The following is a 13,873-nucleotide window of genomic DNA, read 5'->3' as shown; positions in this document are numbered from 1 at the left end:
ATTTATTTATTTATTACCTATTTTAACCAGAGACCACATAGGCTGAAGTAAATATTCGTTAATATGAACCGAATAATAATCACATGATTTTTTTTTTTAATCTTGGAAAAAAAAAAATCCGCATAATAATTACACGGTTAGTTCAGACTTTCGAAACGTCGGGTAAACGTTTAAATCTAAATCCTTTCTCACCATTTTGTAACTATTTTCTTCAGCTCGTTCACACGTGCCGCGTCGATGACAACACTAACCGAGCGACCAGTCAGTCTGAAAGTGACGTCACTCCGCTGTCTGATTGGCTTATTCCATTGTCCAATAGGAAGAAGCGTTACTGGTTGGTCGCTCGGTTAGTGTTGTCATCGACGCGGCACGTGTGAACGAGCCGAAGAAAATAGTTACAAAATGGTGAGAAAGGATTTAGATTTAAACGTTTACCCGACGTTCACACTGTTTAATTAACAAGTTAAACGGTTTCTCTGTTAATTATGAATTAAATAGCCGTTAGCGATTCATTTTGAACATTACGTTGGGCTGAATCCCAAATAGCTCTCTGTTGCGCGTACTTGCGCACTACATAGGGGGCGAAATTGCGGATCCTGCAGCCTTTCTAGTGCACTAATGTGACCGTTGGGGAGGTATTTGGGATGAGGCCTTTGGTTTTAAAGCTAGTTCGCTCCACCGTATGTACTTACTGTAACACGCATTAATAGTCTTATAGTTCTGTTTAAATGTTTGTTTTTATAGCTACAGGAAAAGAGGAAAACTATTGTAATGCAAAATATATAGATTTATATTAATAAATGAGCTGGCTAACAGCGTCCGATAACATTTTTCTTAGCTAGCATAGCTGCCCCTGCTGGAAAAAAAAATCCTTATAGTATTTGTAATGGTTTTAATGGTTATAATGGGAATTGTATTGGTTTTAATAGTTATAATGGGAATTGTAATGCTTTTAATGGAAACTGTAATGGTCCCTGTAGGTCTCTACTGGTAATTTATTGCCTTCTATTGGGGATACCATGAGACATAACATGCCACATTGCCAGTAATGGTATTAATGGTTAGCTGATGGTTTGTAATGGTATTTGTAGTGGAAACCATTAGAATTTCTGTGATGGTTTGTATTGTTTTGATACATTTCTCTTAGTGTTATGGATGCTGTATATCTAGGGGAAAATAGTTTTAGAGATATTCTCTTTTTTTATTTCACAAGCTGTCAGTTCTGGGAAACCAATAACAATTTTCTGATGACTCAACCTGTACTAGTCTTGTGTTCGTCCAGTTAAAATCCCTGGAGCGTGTTTGTCCCGCCCTTGGGGGCTTGTCTTTGTGCACGTAGCCAACAGTAGATTTGTGAAACCTTTCCACCATTTTCAGTGTTTATTCATTTTTTTCGTAGCCACTAAATAAAACCATTTTCATGGATGCAGCATTGCAGCACTACTTTTTTTTTTCTCTCCTCTCTCTCTCTCTACTAGCGGTTTGTTAGGAAAATCCAGATCCATTGTGATCCATATACAGTATATAGTCTATCATAGAAATAACTCGACACATCATGATACGTTCGTACAGATTGCAGATGACGGGCAGAAACCTAACATGTTCACAGACATCAGGTAGCAGAAGTTTGAAGAAACGGTGTTATTTAGCTAACGTCGTTCCTGCGCTGTGTATTCTGTTCCAGTTGCGGCGTGAGGTTCGTCTCAGGAAGGAGTACCTGTACAGGAAGGCCCAGGAGGACAGACTGCGCTCCATAGAGGAGAAGAAACAGAAACTCAAATCTGCATTAGATGGTGAGTCAGATTTACTTACGCGATCATGTTCCCGAAAACTAAAATCAGGCGTGTATGTTCGGGCCTTTTAAATTTGATTTATTTTTACATCGGCTGCTTCTATTTAACTCCATTTATATACAGACGATATCTCAGAAACGACTATAATACGGTGTAATCTTTTAAACGAGTTTCCACTTGAGTTCAGTTGATTTCTTGTTGGTTCATCGATGCTTGTGTATCCCCCCCCCCCCCCATTAAATCTTCTTTAACCTCTTTTAACCTTTTCTATATGAAATATTTTGCGATATTGAGCTTGAATTGAAAAGTTTATTGTAAGCAATGCTCTCGCTTTTGTTCTCCCCGACAGATAATCGTCTGATACCTACCGAGATCCGCAAACAGGCCTTGGATCTGCAGAAGCAACTGGAGTTTGACGACGAGGGCGGAGATGGTAAATCTTTTATAGCCGTTCCTGCCGATTGAAACGCGGTTCACCGAGCTTCACCGTTTCAATGCGACAGACTCGTGAAAGAACGCGCTGTTTAAGGTTCGTTTACGTCGATCGAATAAAAACGTGGAACGGTTTGCAAGTCCTGGAACGGTATCGTTCCGAAATCCGCCGAAAGATCGTAGTTCATATGAGCGTTTAGCTAAATAATTCATTTGGTCTACTGTCATACAGTACAGCACTGTTTAACCCTTATTCTGTCCATTTTTACGAAAAAAAAAAAAGAAGCACATATTATACCGAGTGTTAAAGGTTAACGTAAGGGTACTTTAATGCCAGTTCCTAGATACTTATAAGACAAAAGATATTCCCGATACTTCTGAATCTGTTGTACAAATAAATAAATATTCAAATAAAAATGGTGGCCTGAGTGAAATAGAGAAATCTATCGCGAACAAATGAACATCAGTGTGCGAGAATTTAAGTTCGAAACATGTTCTTATTGTGAATTTCACGCGCTTTGACTTGTTTACACATTTTCGCACTTCCGCGTTTTTAAATCGTGAACATTTTCCGCGGCGCACATTCACACGTTTGCGGTTTTTAAACCGTTGCGCGTTCTCAGTCAGTTCTACACACTCCGAGCTGTTAAACGAGGTCAGTTCATTGTATGCAAAGAAAAAAACGAGAAGATTGTATCCGGGTTTTAAAAGCGACATCGGAGAGATCTCCGAGTGTAGGGCAAATCTTAATATTGAACTGATTCCTGTAACATGATTTTTATAAGGATATGATGCGTGTCGCGATAGAGCGGGGGGAATTTTGAGAACGATGCCGTGGTAAAACGCTTCTTTATGCGTCTACATGGAGTTTTTCCCCTAGTACGACCTCGTGTGGCTTTTAAAGCGTTATCGTAGCATGTATATGTATAGCGGAAAAACACCAGCCAGCCCCCCCCCAGCTCCCCCTCCCCATTTAATGCAGTTTAAGTCTGATGCTGATGTTTAGCTATCAGTGCAGAAGAGAGACACGTGGTGCATGTAGGATTATTCTCCCCACCCCCATCCTAAACTGACAGAACTGATCCCTGTGTGTGCGTTCATCCCAGGCGTCAGCTCGCATATGGACGACGAGTACAAGTGGGCCGGAGTGGAAGACCCGAAAATCATGGTGACGACTTCCAGAGACCCGAGCTCCAGACTCAAAATGTTTGCCAAGGTTATTATTATTTTTATTATTTATGTCAGTGTGCTTAAATGACACATTCTCATACGTCATGTAAAAACCTTACGTTAACCACACAGCCGATGTTTAAGTGTCAGTGCTTGTTAACCACAGGAAGTGAAGCTGATATTCCCAGGGGCCCAGCGCATGAACAGAGGAAACCATGAAGTTGACACGCTAGTGCATGCATGCAAGGCCAATAACGTGACGGATCTGGTGATAATACATGAGACCAGAGGACAGCCGGGTACGATATATATGTGTGTATAAATATATAAAAAAAAAACGACGAACGCATGTGATCTTATTCGCTTGCACATTCCGCACTCTCTGAGCGTAAGTGTGCCTTTCGTGTCGTCAGACGGATTGATCGTGTGCCACTTGCCTTTCGGACCGACGGCGTATTTCACTCTGTACAACGTGGTGATGAGACACGACATCCCAGACATCGGCACCATGTCCGAGGCCTTCCCTCACCTCATCTTTCACAACTTCAGCTCTCGCCTCGGCAGACGTGTGAGTCGACAAACAAACGAACGAACAAACGAACGAAACGAAGCAAACCCTCATTGTTTATGTTAAACAGTCTGATACACCCGATTGAACAAAACATGCAACTCGTCATGTTCCTGAGAAACCGTAAAGCTCAAACTTCTCCATCCCGTGACTGTTCCGAAGCGCCGACACTGGAGACTCCTTCCATAAACGCTAAATAAACAAACATTCTCGTGACAGAAAACAAACCGTACCGTATCAACGATTATACGTTTTTTAAAATATATTTTTTAAAATCCATTTATGTAGAATAGCCTGTATACAGGTTCCTGTGTAAATGGTTGCTATAGAAACGATGTGATAAACTAACGGTTTGACAGCCGGACATTTCGGTTTGCTTCGTCTCGGACGTGGATGCATCGTATTTTCTGTCCAGGGAGTTTATTATAGAATATTTGCGATGCTATGTATTTTATATTTATATATATATATATATATATATATATATAAAATATATATGGTTGGAGTGGCTGCATATTTGAAGCTCATGGTGATTTATTTATTTATTTGTTTGTTTGTTTTCCCTTACAGGTTTCCAACATCCTCAAATACCTGTTTCCTGTTCCCAAAGAGGACAGCAGACGTGTTATTACATTTGCCAATCAAGATGATTTCATCTCTTTCAGGTGACTAGCTTCAGGCTTTTACTATTGGGTCATTTTGTGTTCATGTGGTGTAGTGTTCGTCCGTACAGGTGTGATTACAACCTGCGGAATTTCAGTCAATCTGTTATTTGGGGCCAAGCACTGTAGGTACCCTGTTTCATGAATTGTATGTTTTATTATTATCGATTGGACAAGCACGAAAGCTGCGTGGGCACCGTTATTGGAATTGTATGTTTTTGTTGTCTTATTATTATTAGTAGTAGTAGTAGTAGTAGTAGTAGTAGTAGTAGCAGTAGCAGTAGTATTTTGTTTCCACAATGGGAGTCTATGGCAGCCTATAGAACAATTTGTACACTTTTTATGAAATTGAAAAGGACCGTCTCAGCTCCCTGAACAGCAGTTCTGGTGTATTCATCACAAGCACTCTAGCGCCACTGTTAAAGACAAGGAATCTCAGATTATGTCCTTCAGTCCTCCGTCAGCCTTTCAGCCTCGTATTTCTTTTAACTCTTAGTTCTGTGCTGCTATGAGCTAGAAAGTGTGGTTGACCGCAGTGTTCAGGCGCCTGGAGAGTCTAAATGAACACACACACTGACACATATGCTGTTCACAGAGACTTCCAGTTTATGTCGTCTAGAACAGGAGTATTTATACACATACAGAACAGCACCGCGTGGGCGGGTTTCTACGTGTGCAGGTGCTAGACAAAACACACAGCACATAAAAATAAGTCACAAAAATAAGTCTTTTCAAGGTATAGAAAATACGTGTGTCAGCTATAATAAAGGAAGGCAGTTGAGCAGCTTATTGAAAAGAGGTAATTAAGTGAATACATTCATCATAGGTATTTGAAAGCACAGAGACACACAGAGACTATAACCCAGTATTCCCCGTATCTAAGGTGTCTTAATAGCAGTTCATAATATAAGAGAGTACGTGATATAAGAGAATTCCCTTCAGCCACCTACATTGAAACTTTGGACATACGTTTGCAATGATATATCATAGAAACATGAATCCGATCTCCTCTCATTCGTTTGGTAATGCTGAGTTCAATGTTGCACCATGATGTAAATTTCTGCCATTTCGGATCTTCTTCCACAAAGTTTGTTCAATTCTCATTAAATGCGGATCCCGGCGACGTGAGGCCAACCGGAACAAAACTTGTTTGTCTTTGGATTTTTGAAATGTGGAACAGTTTGTCCATGAGATGAAGCGTGGACGTATCTCGGCAGCGCCGTGCCGGATTTGAACCACGCCCGTACCAGTAAAAGACCAGTCCAAGGGACCTCTAAGAAGTTGTGTCTAAATTCACCTCTAGGTGGCGGTATAGTTCCCATTATGTAACTCCTCATAAATTTTAAATAGCTCAACATCAAGGTGCAGCGCGTCACTGACCTCACGGATCTCACAGGTATCTTTCAGTTTATAGGAATTTGTCGGCAAAGTCGCCTAACAAAACTTACTTAACTAAAACTTAACTAAAGATTACGGCCATTTCTCAGCAACACTTCGACATATCGAAACCAATCTTGATAGACATGTTTAAGAGCGCGATGACAAAACAACTGAGTTTATTTTCAGCTTGGGAGGGTTACTCAGAACAGGAAGTGAGACAGTATCTTTGCAATGGCTTGACGTTTCGCCCCCAGCTTTACTATATCTTCTTGGGAAGAAGTGCTAATGGCTTCTATATCACTGAGGGGGTCGGGCCAGAAAGTGCTTGGCCCCCTTAAACGCTGCTCGCAGCTATATTTCTTTTTATAGCTGTAAATTCTAAAATGTGACTGAAAATGTAGATTTTTTTTTCCACCCGCCTCAACATGACTCTTTCAACGAGAAGCGCATTTCTATTGTACTGTGCGTTACAGGCACCACGTTTACAAGAAAACGGACCACAAGAACGTGGAGTTGACTGAAGTTGGACCCCGGTTTGAAATGAAACGTGAGTGACTCGTTAATTAGCCACGGGTTGAAGTTATTTAGTACAGCGAACGATTTCTGTCATTCATCTTGTAGTGCTCAATTTTTAAATTGATTTGTACTTAAAAAAAAAAAAAGAAAAAAAAGGGCATATATTTCATGCTAAGCCAATGCAAACCAAAACCAACTAAGACCACTTTCATAAAATTCTCTTTTTGAATGATCTCACAAGTTAATCTATTTGACACAACATATTTTTTTGGTATTAGATTGACAACAATTCAGGGATATAAACTCACCACACTTGTGTTTAATCAATAGTCCTTATAAAATAGATATATAAAGTGACCTAACATGATTTATTAGGTCACATGACTGCCTTCCCAGATGTTATGTTTGCATGTCAACAAATGTGCACTAACTAGGGTGTACAGAGCATTACTTCGTTGCCTACGTGGAACTCTTCTTATTAAAAGTAGGAAGGTAGAGATGATTATTCTGGATACTAAACAGAGACAAATAGCAATAACGTCCGTGGGTTTGTCTTTTCCGTCTCGCCCGCAGTGTACATGATCAAGCTGGGCACTCTGGAGAACGAGGGCACGGCGGAAGTGGAGTGGCGTCATCACGCCTACACGCGCACGGCCAGAAAGAGGAAGGTGTTAAGTGTGGAGTAAACACGCGTCATTCTGGATGTTGCAAAAAGGACTCCTTTTTGTGGGTTTATCGCTCTGCTTTTCACCGAATTATCTCAGTGAGATCTGCGTGTACAGGGAAGAGTGTATGGATTTCGGGGTTGTTTTTTTTATTTTATTTTTTATTACAGAAGACGAGACGTTTATTGCTTTGTGATGACAGAATGTAAACAGATATGTACAGACTTTCAGATGATCTCTCATTGAAACGATTTATAATTTTCCATCGCAGGACCTGTATGGAGTGTAAGATACTCAATACTTCAGTATTTATTCATGTCTTTGAGGTTCCTGTAAATATTTGATGGCATACACAGAGGTGACCAAGGTGTGGCACAAACGAGGGCTTTGTAGCAGTCATGCTGAGCGATTGAGTCCCTTAAATAAGGAATGAAACTTTTTTTTTTAATATGAAAGTTGATTATTTTCCAACAACTGCACATATCTCAGTTTCTCTCTCTCTCTCTCTCTCACTCAATGTCTCCCTCTCTCAATCTCTCCCTCAGTTCTCAGTTTATAAAACTACAAACACAGCTCGTAATTTCACAGAGAAACCAGAAAGCACAAAGTCTTCCATCTTGGAAACCTTTCTGACTGTTACACAGCACTGAAACTGGAGACTCCTTCCATAAATTTTAAAACATCATCTTGCCGAAAACACAACCACCATCGATTAAAATCAACAGATTCTGACCAATTACAATCCAGAACTCAACAGCACGGTGTTATAAATCTCCTAAAAAACTAAACTGTTTTGTGAAATCTGTTTCAATCCGATCGTTTCATATCGGTCTCTTTGTACATGATGTGTCTCTGATCCGTGCTACAATAAAAATACAATGTGTGAAAGTTTTTTCTTAGTTTTCTTACCGAGAACATATCCCTTTTACCCTTTGTATCAGCGATTGAAAAAAATAAATATTTTATTTATTAATAAATAATAATAAAATACATTCCAACTCCTCATTCAAGTATTGTTCGTGTGGTTTAGTTGTTTACGAAGCGGCTTTTATTTTGAAATGCGTCTCACGAACACGCTTCCGCATCTAAAAATTCAGCGGACGCGACTACGCATGCGCAGTGCCGACCCGGAAGCGGTGGCATTTCGTGTAGTAATTAACGCGTGTATGTTGTTGACTTTGGAGAATCATGCAGGGCGCGCGGATGTTGCGCGCGGCACACAGATGTGTCCCGAACCTACAGAACATCTGCAGCGCCATGGCTTCCTGTCCTGGAAAAACGCCTCGCTTTGTCAGGAAGTACTGTTTACATTTTAAAAAGGTCAAATGTCTCCTGACCCTGAGCTCGAGCCGGTGTTTGTGTTCCTGTTCCTCAGTAAGAAAGTGCTGGAGTTGCGGTTCATCTGCTCAGCTGTTCTTCTGCTCCTCCTGTAATAGCATACAGCCTCCCAATGACAAAGCGACTTATTTTGAGATTTTAAACTGGTAAGTTCAATATGTTACGTATAATGTACAAACAAACAAACAAACAAACACCCCTTAACATGACATGACTCAAACAACTCATGCTTTTCCCTGATTTAAACAAGAAATTACATGGTATAATATTTGCCTAGGTTTATGAGATACACACCATAATAATAATAATAATAATAATAATAATAATAGTTGAGACACCTGACTGGGGATGAACCACAGCTTTAGACTTCATGCTGAAGAATTTATGCCATGAAGCAGTTTTCAGAGAATTGTTATTCCTGGTCCATCATACCTCATAATCCTCTTGATCCTCCTCAGTAACCAACACAAAGAATAATGGAGGTACTGCGGTATACACGCTTCATGTGAAGTCGTGTTAAATCTCACCGTTCCCTCATATTTATGTCCAGTGGGGACATTTTGATGATGCCTCAAGCCGAGCCACTGTTATTACTTTACTGTGTAGTGCATAACACGTTAAGTACTGAAAAGCTGAGAGGAGAGACAAAAAAATTAAATCACACCTCACTTCACTATTTATTTATTTATTTATTTATTTATTTATTTATTATTATTATTATTATTATATGTGTTCAACTCTAGTGATCAGACGCTCGCTTTGGACACTCGGAAGCTTCAGGGAAAATACATAGAGCTGCAGAGATGTCTGCATCCTGACAACTTCGGGCAGAAATCACAGGTACTTTCACAGCTTTTCACATGGCAAACAAAAAAAAAAAAGGTTCACTTTTGAGAAAGTGGTGAGACTGAGAGAGAAAGACGGACAGAGACAGAGAGAGACACAGAGACAGAGAGAGAGAGACACAGAGACAGAGAGAGAGAGACACAGAGACAGTGAGAGCGAGAGAGAGAGAGAAAGCGAAACACTGTCCTCTGCTGCTGCTTTAGGGAATTACTGCCGTCAAGTCAGAACACACTGCAGGCAATCGCTTTATAATATCTTCCATCCATCCACCCATTTTCTGTACCGCTTATCCTACACATGGTCGTGGGGAATCTGCAGCCTCTCAGGGGACTTGGGGCACGAGGCGGGGGACACCCTGGACATGGTGCCAACCCATCGCAGGGCAAAATCACACACTATGGACAATTTGGAAATGGCACTCAGCCTACAGCGTGTCTTTGGACTGGGGGAAGAAACCCCCGAAGCACGTGGAGAACATGCCAACTTTGAACGGAGGTGGGAATCGGACCCCCGACCCAGGAGGTGTGACACAAACGTGCTGTTATTACCCCGCCCCCTCGTTTAACGGACAGGTAAGATCCTCCTACTGTTTCTGAAAGACTAAAAACGCTCACGGTTTTCGAACGAGTTCTCAAGCGTATCGGTTCCCCAGGTCGCTACGTGAATGTTGTTTTCTATTTTAAAAAAAAACTAAAAAAAGCAGCGAGTGCAGCCCGGTGATCATGTAAACAACACCCGCACAAAAATCTTTACACAAAATCGTCGCGAGGTCTCCGGACCACAAAGCTCCACTACTCCACAAAGTACACTCTGACAGGTTTTACAAACCCCCCCCCGACAGCTGAAACGGTTCTCCTCGTCCTGCTCGTTCTCTCTTATTTCCCTGGCGTTATTCTACCCGACACCCGTCTCTCGCCTCGTCCTCGTCCTCGCTCCGGAGAGAGCTGACTAACTCCCGGTCCCTCCGCCATTACCCAGACACAGAGACACCTGAGAAAGAGGAAGAAGAATCCAATTATCAACATGGCCGAGGACGCGTGATTCGCGAGAGCAGCTGTGTGCTTTGGGATTGTTCTGGAACTGTGTGATCGTTGTGAATGACTAGCTGTGAGCAAAATGTGAGAGTTTTAGATTACTTTTTTTTTTCTTCTCCTTCCCCTTTTGTGAACTTACAAAAGCGCAATTTCCTTTCGACACCCCGTGTTTGCCTGACGAGTTATTTTTAAACCAGGTGCCTGTCAGATTTTTGAACACAATGAGACGTTCATTAATTGGGTATTTTTTATGTTTTTTTTTTTTGTGTGTGTGTGTGACTTTTTGTTCCAGACAGAACAGAAATATTCTGAAGAGCAATCAGCCTTGGTAAACAAAGCCTACAGGACTCTACAGAAACCTCTTACACGTAGCGTCTATTTGGTAAGAAATGTTTTTTTTTTTTTTTAGTTTTGGAGATGTTTGCAAAAACTCTGAAGTAGCTTCCTGCAGCGACATTGAGGCAAGAAAACGTGATTAAAAATAAATAAATAAATACCCCCCCCCCAAACGTTTGTTTGAGAGTTCAATCACAAACTTCGTCGTATAAAACCACCAGTAATGTTTATTTATTTTTTAATTTCATTTCTTCAGCTCGTCACATTCCTAGCATATAAAATAATGGTGTTAGTTATACCAGGGGTTCTGGGAAACACAGTTCCGGCGTTTCTTTTATTGTTGGAATTTGTTTTATGAACAGAATAATGGCCCTTTAGTTCATTTTCTGGACAAAGACTGTAAAACAAACCCTAAAGCAAAACGTCTCTAGGTGTACAGGTGTGTACAGGGCTGAAATACACACTCGTACAACATTCATTCGCTCGTCAGAAATACGGCGGGGAAAAGAACACGACAGAATACTGAAAGAGGAAAACAAAACAACTTTTAGCATCACTAATAGACATGCGTTTATATGAAACGAATCAGTGACGGGCGACGTGAAGAAGTGAAGTTACAGTTACGACCACAACGTCGATTATTTTCCCATAACAGCACATCCTGAAGTGCTTTATTGCTCTTACACCACAGCAATTTGCCAACCGGAACAACTGTTTTGTATTTATTAAAAGAACCTTGTTCTTGTACTTAAATATTATCCATTTATTGTTACCCTTAACATCGTGGAACGTCCACGAAACATGTTAGTTCCCGTAATCATTTATAAACGCCCCCACCCCCCTCACCGACAGAGTCATCCTTCCGGAAACACTTTACTTTCACTCCGACACTGGAGACTCCTTCCATAAACGTCGAGTAAACGTCTCCTCGCGGAAAACGTCACCATGTTATCGATTATACCGTTTTCTTTGTTAATCCGTTTACTATATGACGTCGTACGACGAGCTGAACGAGCTGTTCCTGTCGGTGATCCGTATAAAGTTCGCCGCTGTTATAGAAAACGAATCGGCGCTTTCCGACCCAACCGGATTTGAGACTTGAACAGCACCGCCGTGGTATTAGTCGTTCTGTGGTAGAAAAACGTTAACTGTTGTCGATGATGACGATTAATCGCAGCTGCAGTTGCGAGGAGTCGAGCTGGAGGAAGGCACGGACTCTACAGCAGATCCGTCCTTGCTGTTAAAGATCATGGAGGTCAATGAGAAGCTGGCGGAGACTCGGAGCCTCGACGAGGTCAACGCTGTAGACCGGGAAGTGCAAGGTGAGCGCCGCTACACAGCATGACTTAGAAATAAATAAATAGAATAAAAAAAAAAAGAGAGAAAAGCCGGTGAACATCTCTACACCCACGCGTAGGGCTTTGTTTATTTGACTTCATGCACGCTTTAAAGAAAAGCTCAAGGCTACATTTCCATTTTCTGTTCATTTATTTATTTATATTTTAATGCTTCTATCCGTAGCGATTTGGTTATTCATTTGTGCCCGGAGTGCTCTTTTATCTTTTGAAATTTTTTCTTGACAGGACGAATAAACAAACAAATAAATAAATAAATAAATAAATAAATAGTGTGTTGTGGCATTCCCATTTTCGTTCATTTTAAGCGAGGGTCCCATTATGCTGTAAATACATGTCATGTTCTCTTTCCTCCTCCAGTGACATTGAAAAACCTGACTGAACAGATGAATGCATCGCTAAACAAAGGTATCATCCTGTTTTCCTCTTCACTTCGTGTAAATTTGATAACCGGTACACACTGCCAAGGTTGCTGTTCAGCGATGGAGCATGTTCCCTTGACTCGTATTTAAAAAAATAAATAAATAAAACACCCAAAAAACGATTTATTTTCATGTCGTAATTTTCTCAGGGGACCTGCAGACAGCCAGAGAGATCCTGACCCGAATGAAATACTTTGCGAATCTGGAAGAGAAGGTGAAGGAGAAACTGAGGGAGAACTTGTGAGGTGGTGGAGAAGGACTTTTAAACTCGTTATATTTTGTCCTTGAATATGTACAGTTGAATATGTGGTCAATTAAAGTGTATTTTTAAATCCCTGTGGTCATGTGGTCGTGCCGTTTTGGGTGAAACGATGCATCACTGTGAGAATCCACTGTGATCCAATCATTAGACATATTCCTGGCCACGTGAGATCGCAAAAAAATTATTAACTCCGCCTCTAATGTTCGGAGGAGCTTGCGATTTTTCAAACCTACCGCAGATTTTACCCAAATCCGGGCCGAGACGCGTCACGCGACGTCATCTCGGCGCGCGTTCAGTCAAAGCGCTCTTCAATTCACGTGCGTCGAACACGAGTGCAGCTAAAAAGGTCTCATTTACTAACAAACGTCAGTGTGAAAGACCGTGCTAAACAATTTCTTGCGATCGCGATTTCGGTAAATTCGAGTAGCAAAATATTTGGCCGCAACGATCACAAGATAAACTCCGCAGGATCCGATTAAATCCATTCTTTTTTTTTTTCCCCCTCTACACTATCCAATCCGATCGTTTTCGCCGGTGCCTGATCTCTACCTTCTCTACCTTGCACATCAAATGTTAAAAAAATAAATAAAAAAATTTACTCCTGGACGTGACCAACACTTGCAATCTCGCCAATTCAAGTACTTTTCAAAAAAAAAAAAAAATTTAAAAACCCCAAACGCAGCTCGTCATTTTCCCGAGAAACCAGGAAGCGTAAACTCCTCTGTCCTGACAACTTTCTGTGGCGGAAATCCCTACAAAGCACCGACACTCGAGACGCCTAACACGACCAAAAAAACTTCACGTCAACAATTACACGCTTTTCTTTGCGACGAATCTTACGTTACGTGGCGCGTCTACCGTACGAGTCCCTGTGAATGAGCTGTCGCTATAGAAACGATAACGTATTAGAACGAGCGCATTAATATAAACCTGCCGTTAAAGGTGGAGGTACGATCCGAGCTGTACGGTTATACAGAAGTTAGCACCTTACGACCAATCAGAATCGAGAATTCGATAGCACTGGGGTGTTTATATATATATATATTATCTCTATCTGTTACAAAAAATGAAATCAAAACAAATCACTCAAATGT

At 41.0% G+C, this 13,873-nt stretch overlaps 2 protein-coding genes across 2 annotated transcripts; both read left to right on the top strand.

Annotated features, from left to right (window-relative positions):
* Positions 1-330: 330 nt before the first annotated feature.
* On the top strand, positions 331-8,144 carry imp4 (IMP U3 small nucleolar ribonucleoprotein 4). The gene is made up of 9 exons (XM_053610693.1): positions 331-405; positions 1,685-1,793; positions 2,143-2,226; positions 3,332-3,441; positions 3,562-3,694; positions 3,809-3,963; positions 4,534-4,628; positions 6,479-6,552; positions 7,095-8,144. Exons 1-9 carry the CDS (start codon positions 403-405, stop codon positions 7,205-7,207), a joined length of 876 nt encoding a protein of 291 aa, XP_053466668.1. The 5' UTR covers positions 331-402; the 3' UTR covers positions 7,208-8,144.
* A 99-nt stretch (positions 8,145-8,243) lies between these two features.
* hscb (HscB mitochondrial iron-sulfur cluster cochaperone) lies at positions 8,244-12,853 on the top strand. The gene is made up of 6 exons (XM_053610694.1): positions 8,244-8,670; positions 9,268-9,364; positions 10,697-10,786; positions 11,918-12,062; positions 12,456-12,503; positions 12,667-12,853. Exons 1-6 carry the CDS (start codon positions 8,375-8,377, stop codon positions 12,759-12,761), a joined length of 771 nt encoding a protein of 256 aa, XP_053466669.1. The 5' UTR covers positions 8,244-8,374; the 3' UTR covers positions 12,762-12,853.
* Positions 12,854-13,873: the final 1,020 nt, after the last annotated feature.

The sequence above is a fragment of the Ictalurus furcatus genome, chromosome 22 (genome assembly GCF_023375685.1).
Source record: "Ictalurus furcatus strain D&B chromosome 22, Billie_1.0, whole genome shotgun sequence".
NCBI classification, from domain to species: domain Eukaryota; kingdom Metazoa; phylum Chordata; class Actinopteri; order Siluriformes; family Ictaluridae; genus Ictalurus; species Ictalurus furcatus.
The sequence above is the reverse complement of the archived record's forward strand: the minus strand, read 5'-3'. Positions and strand labels throughout refer to the sequence as shown.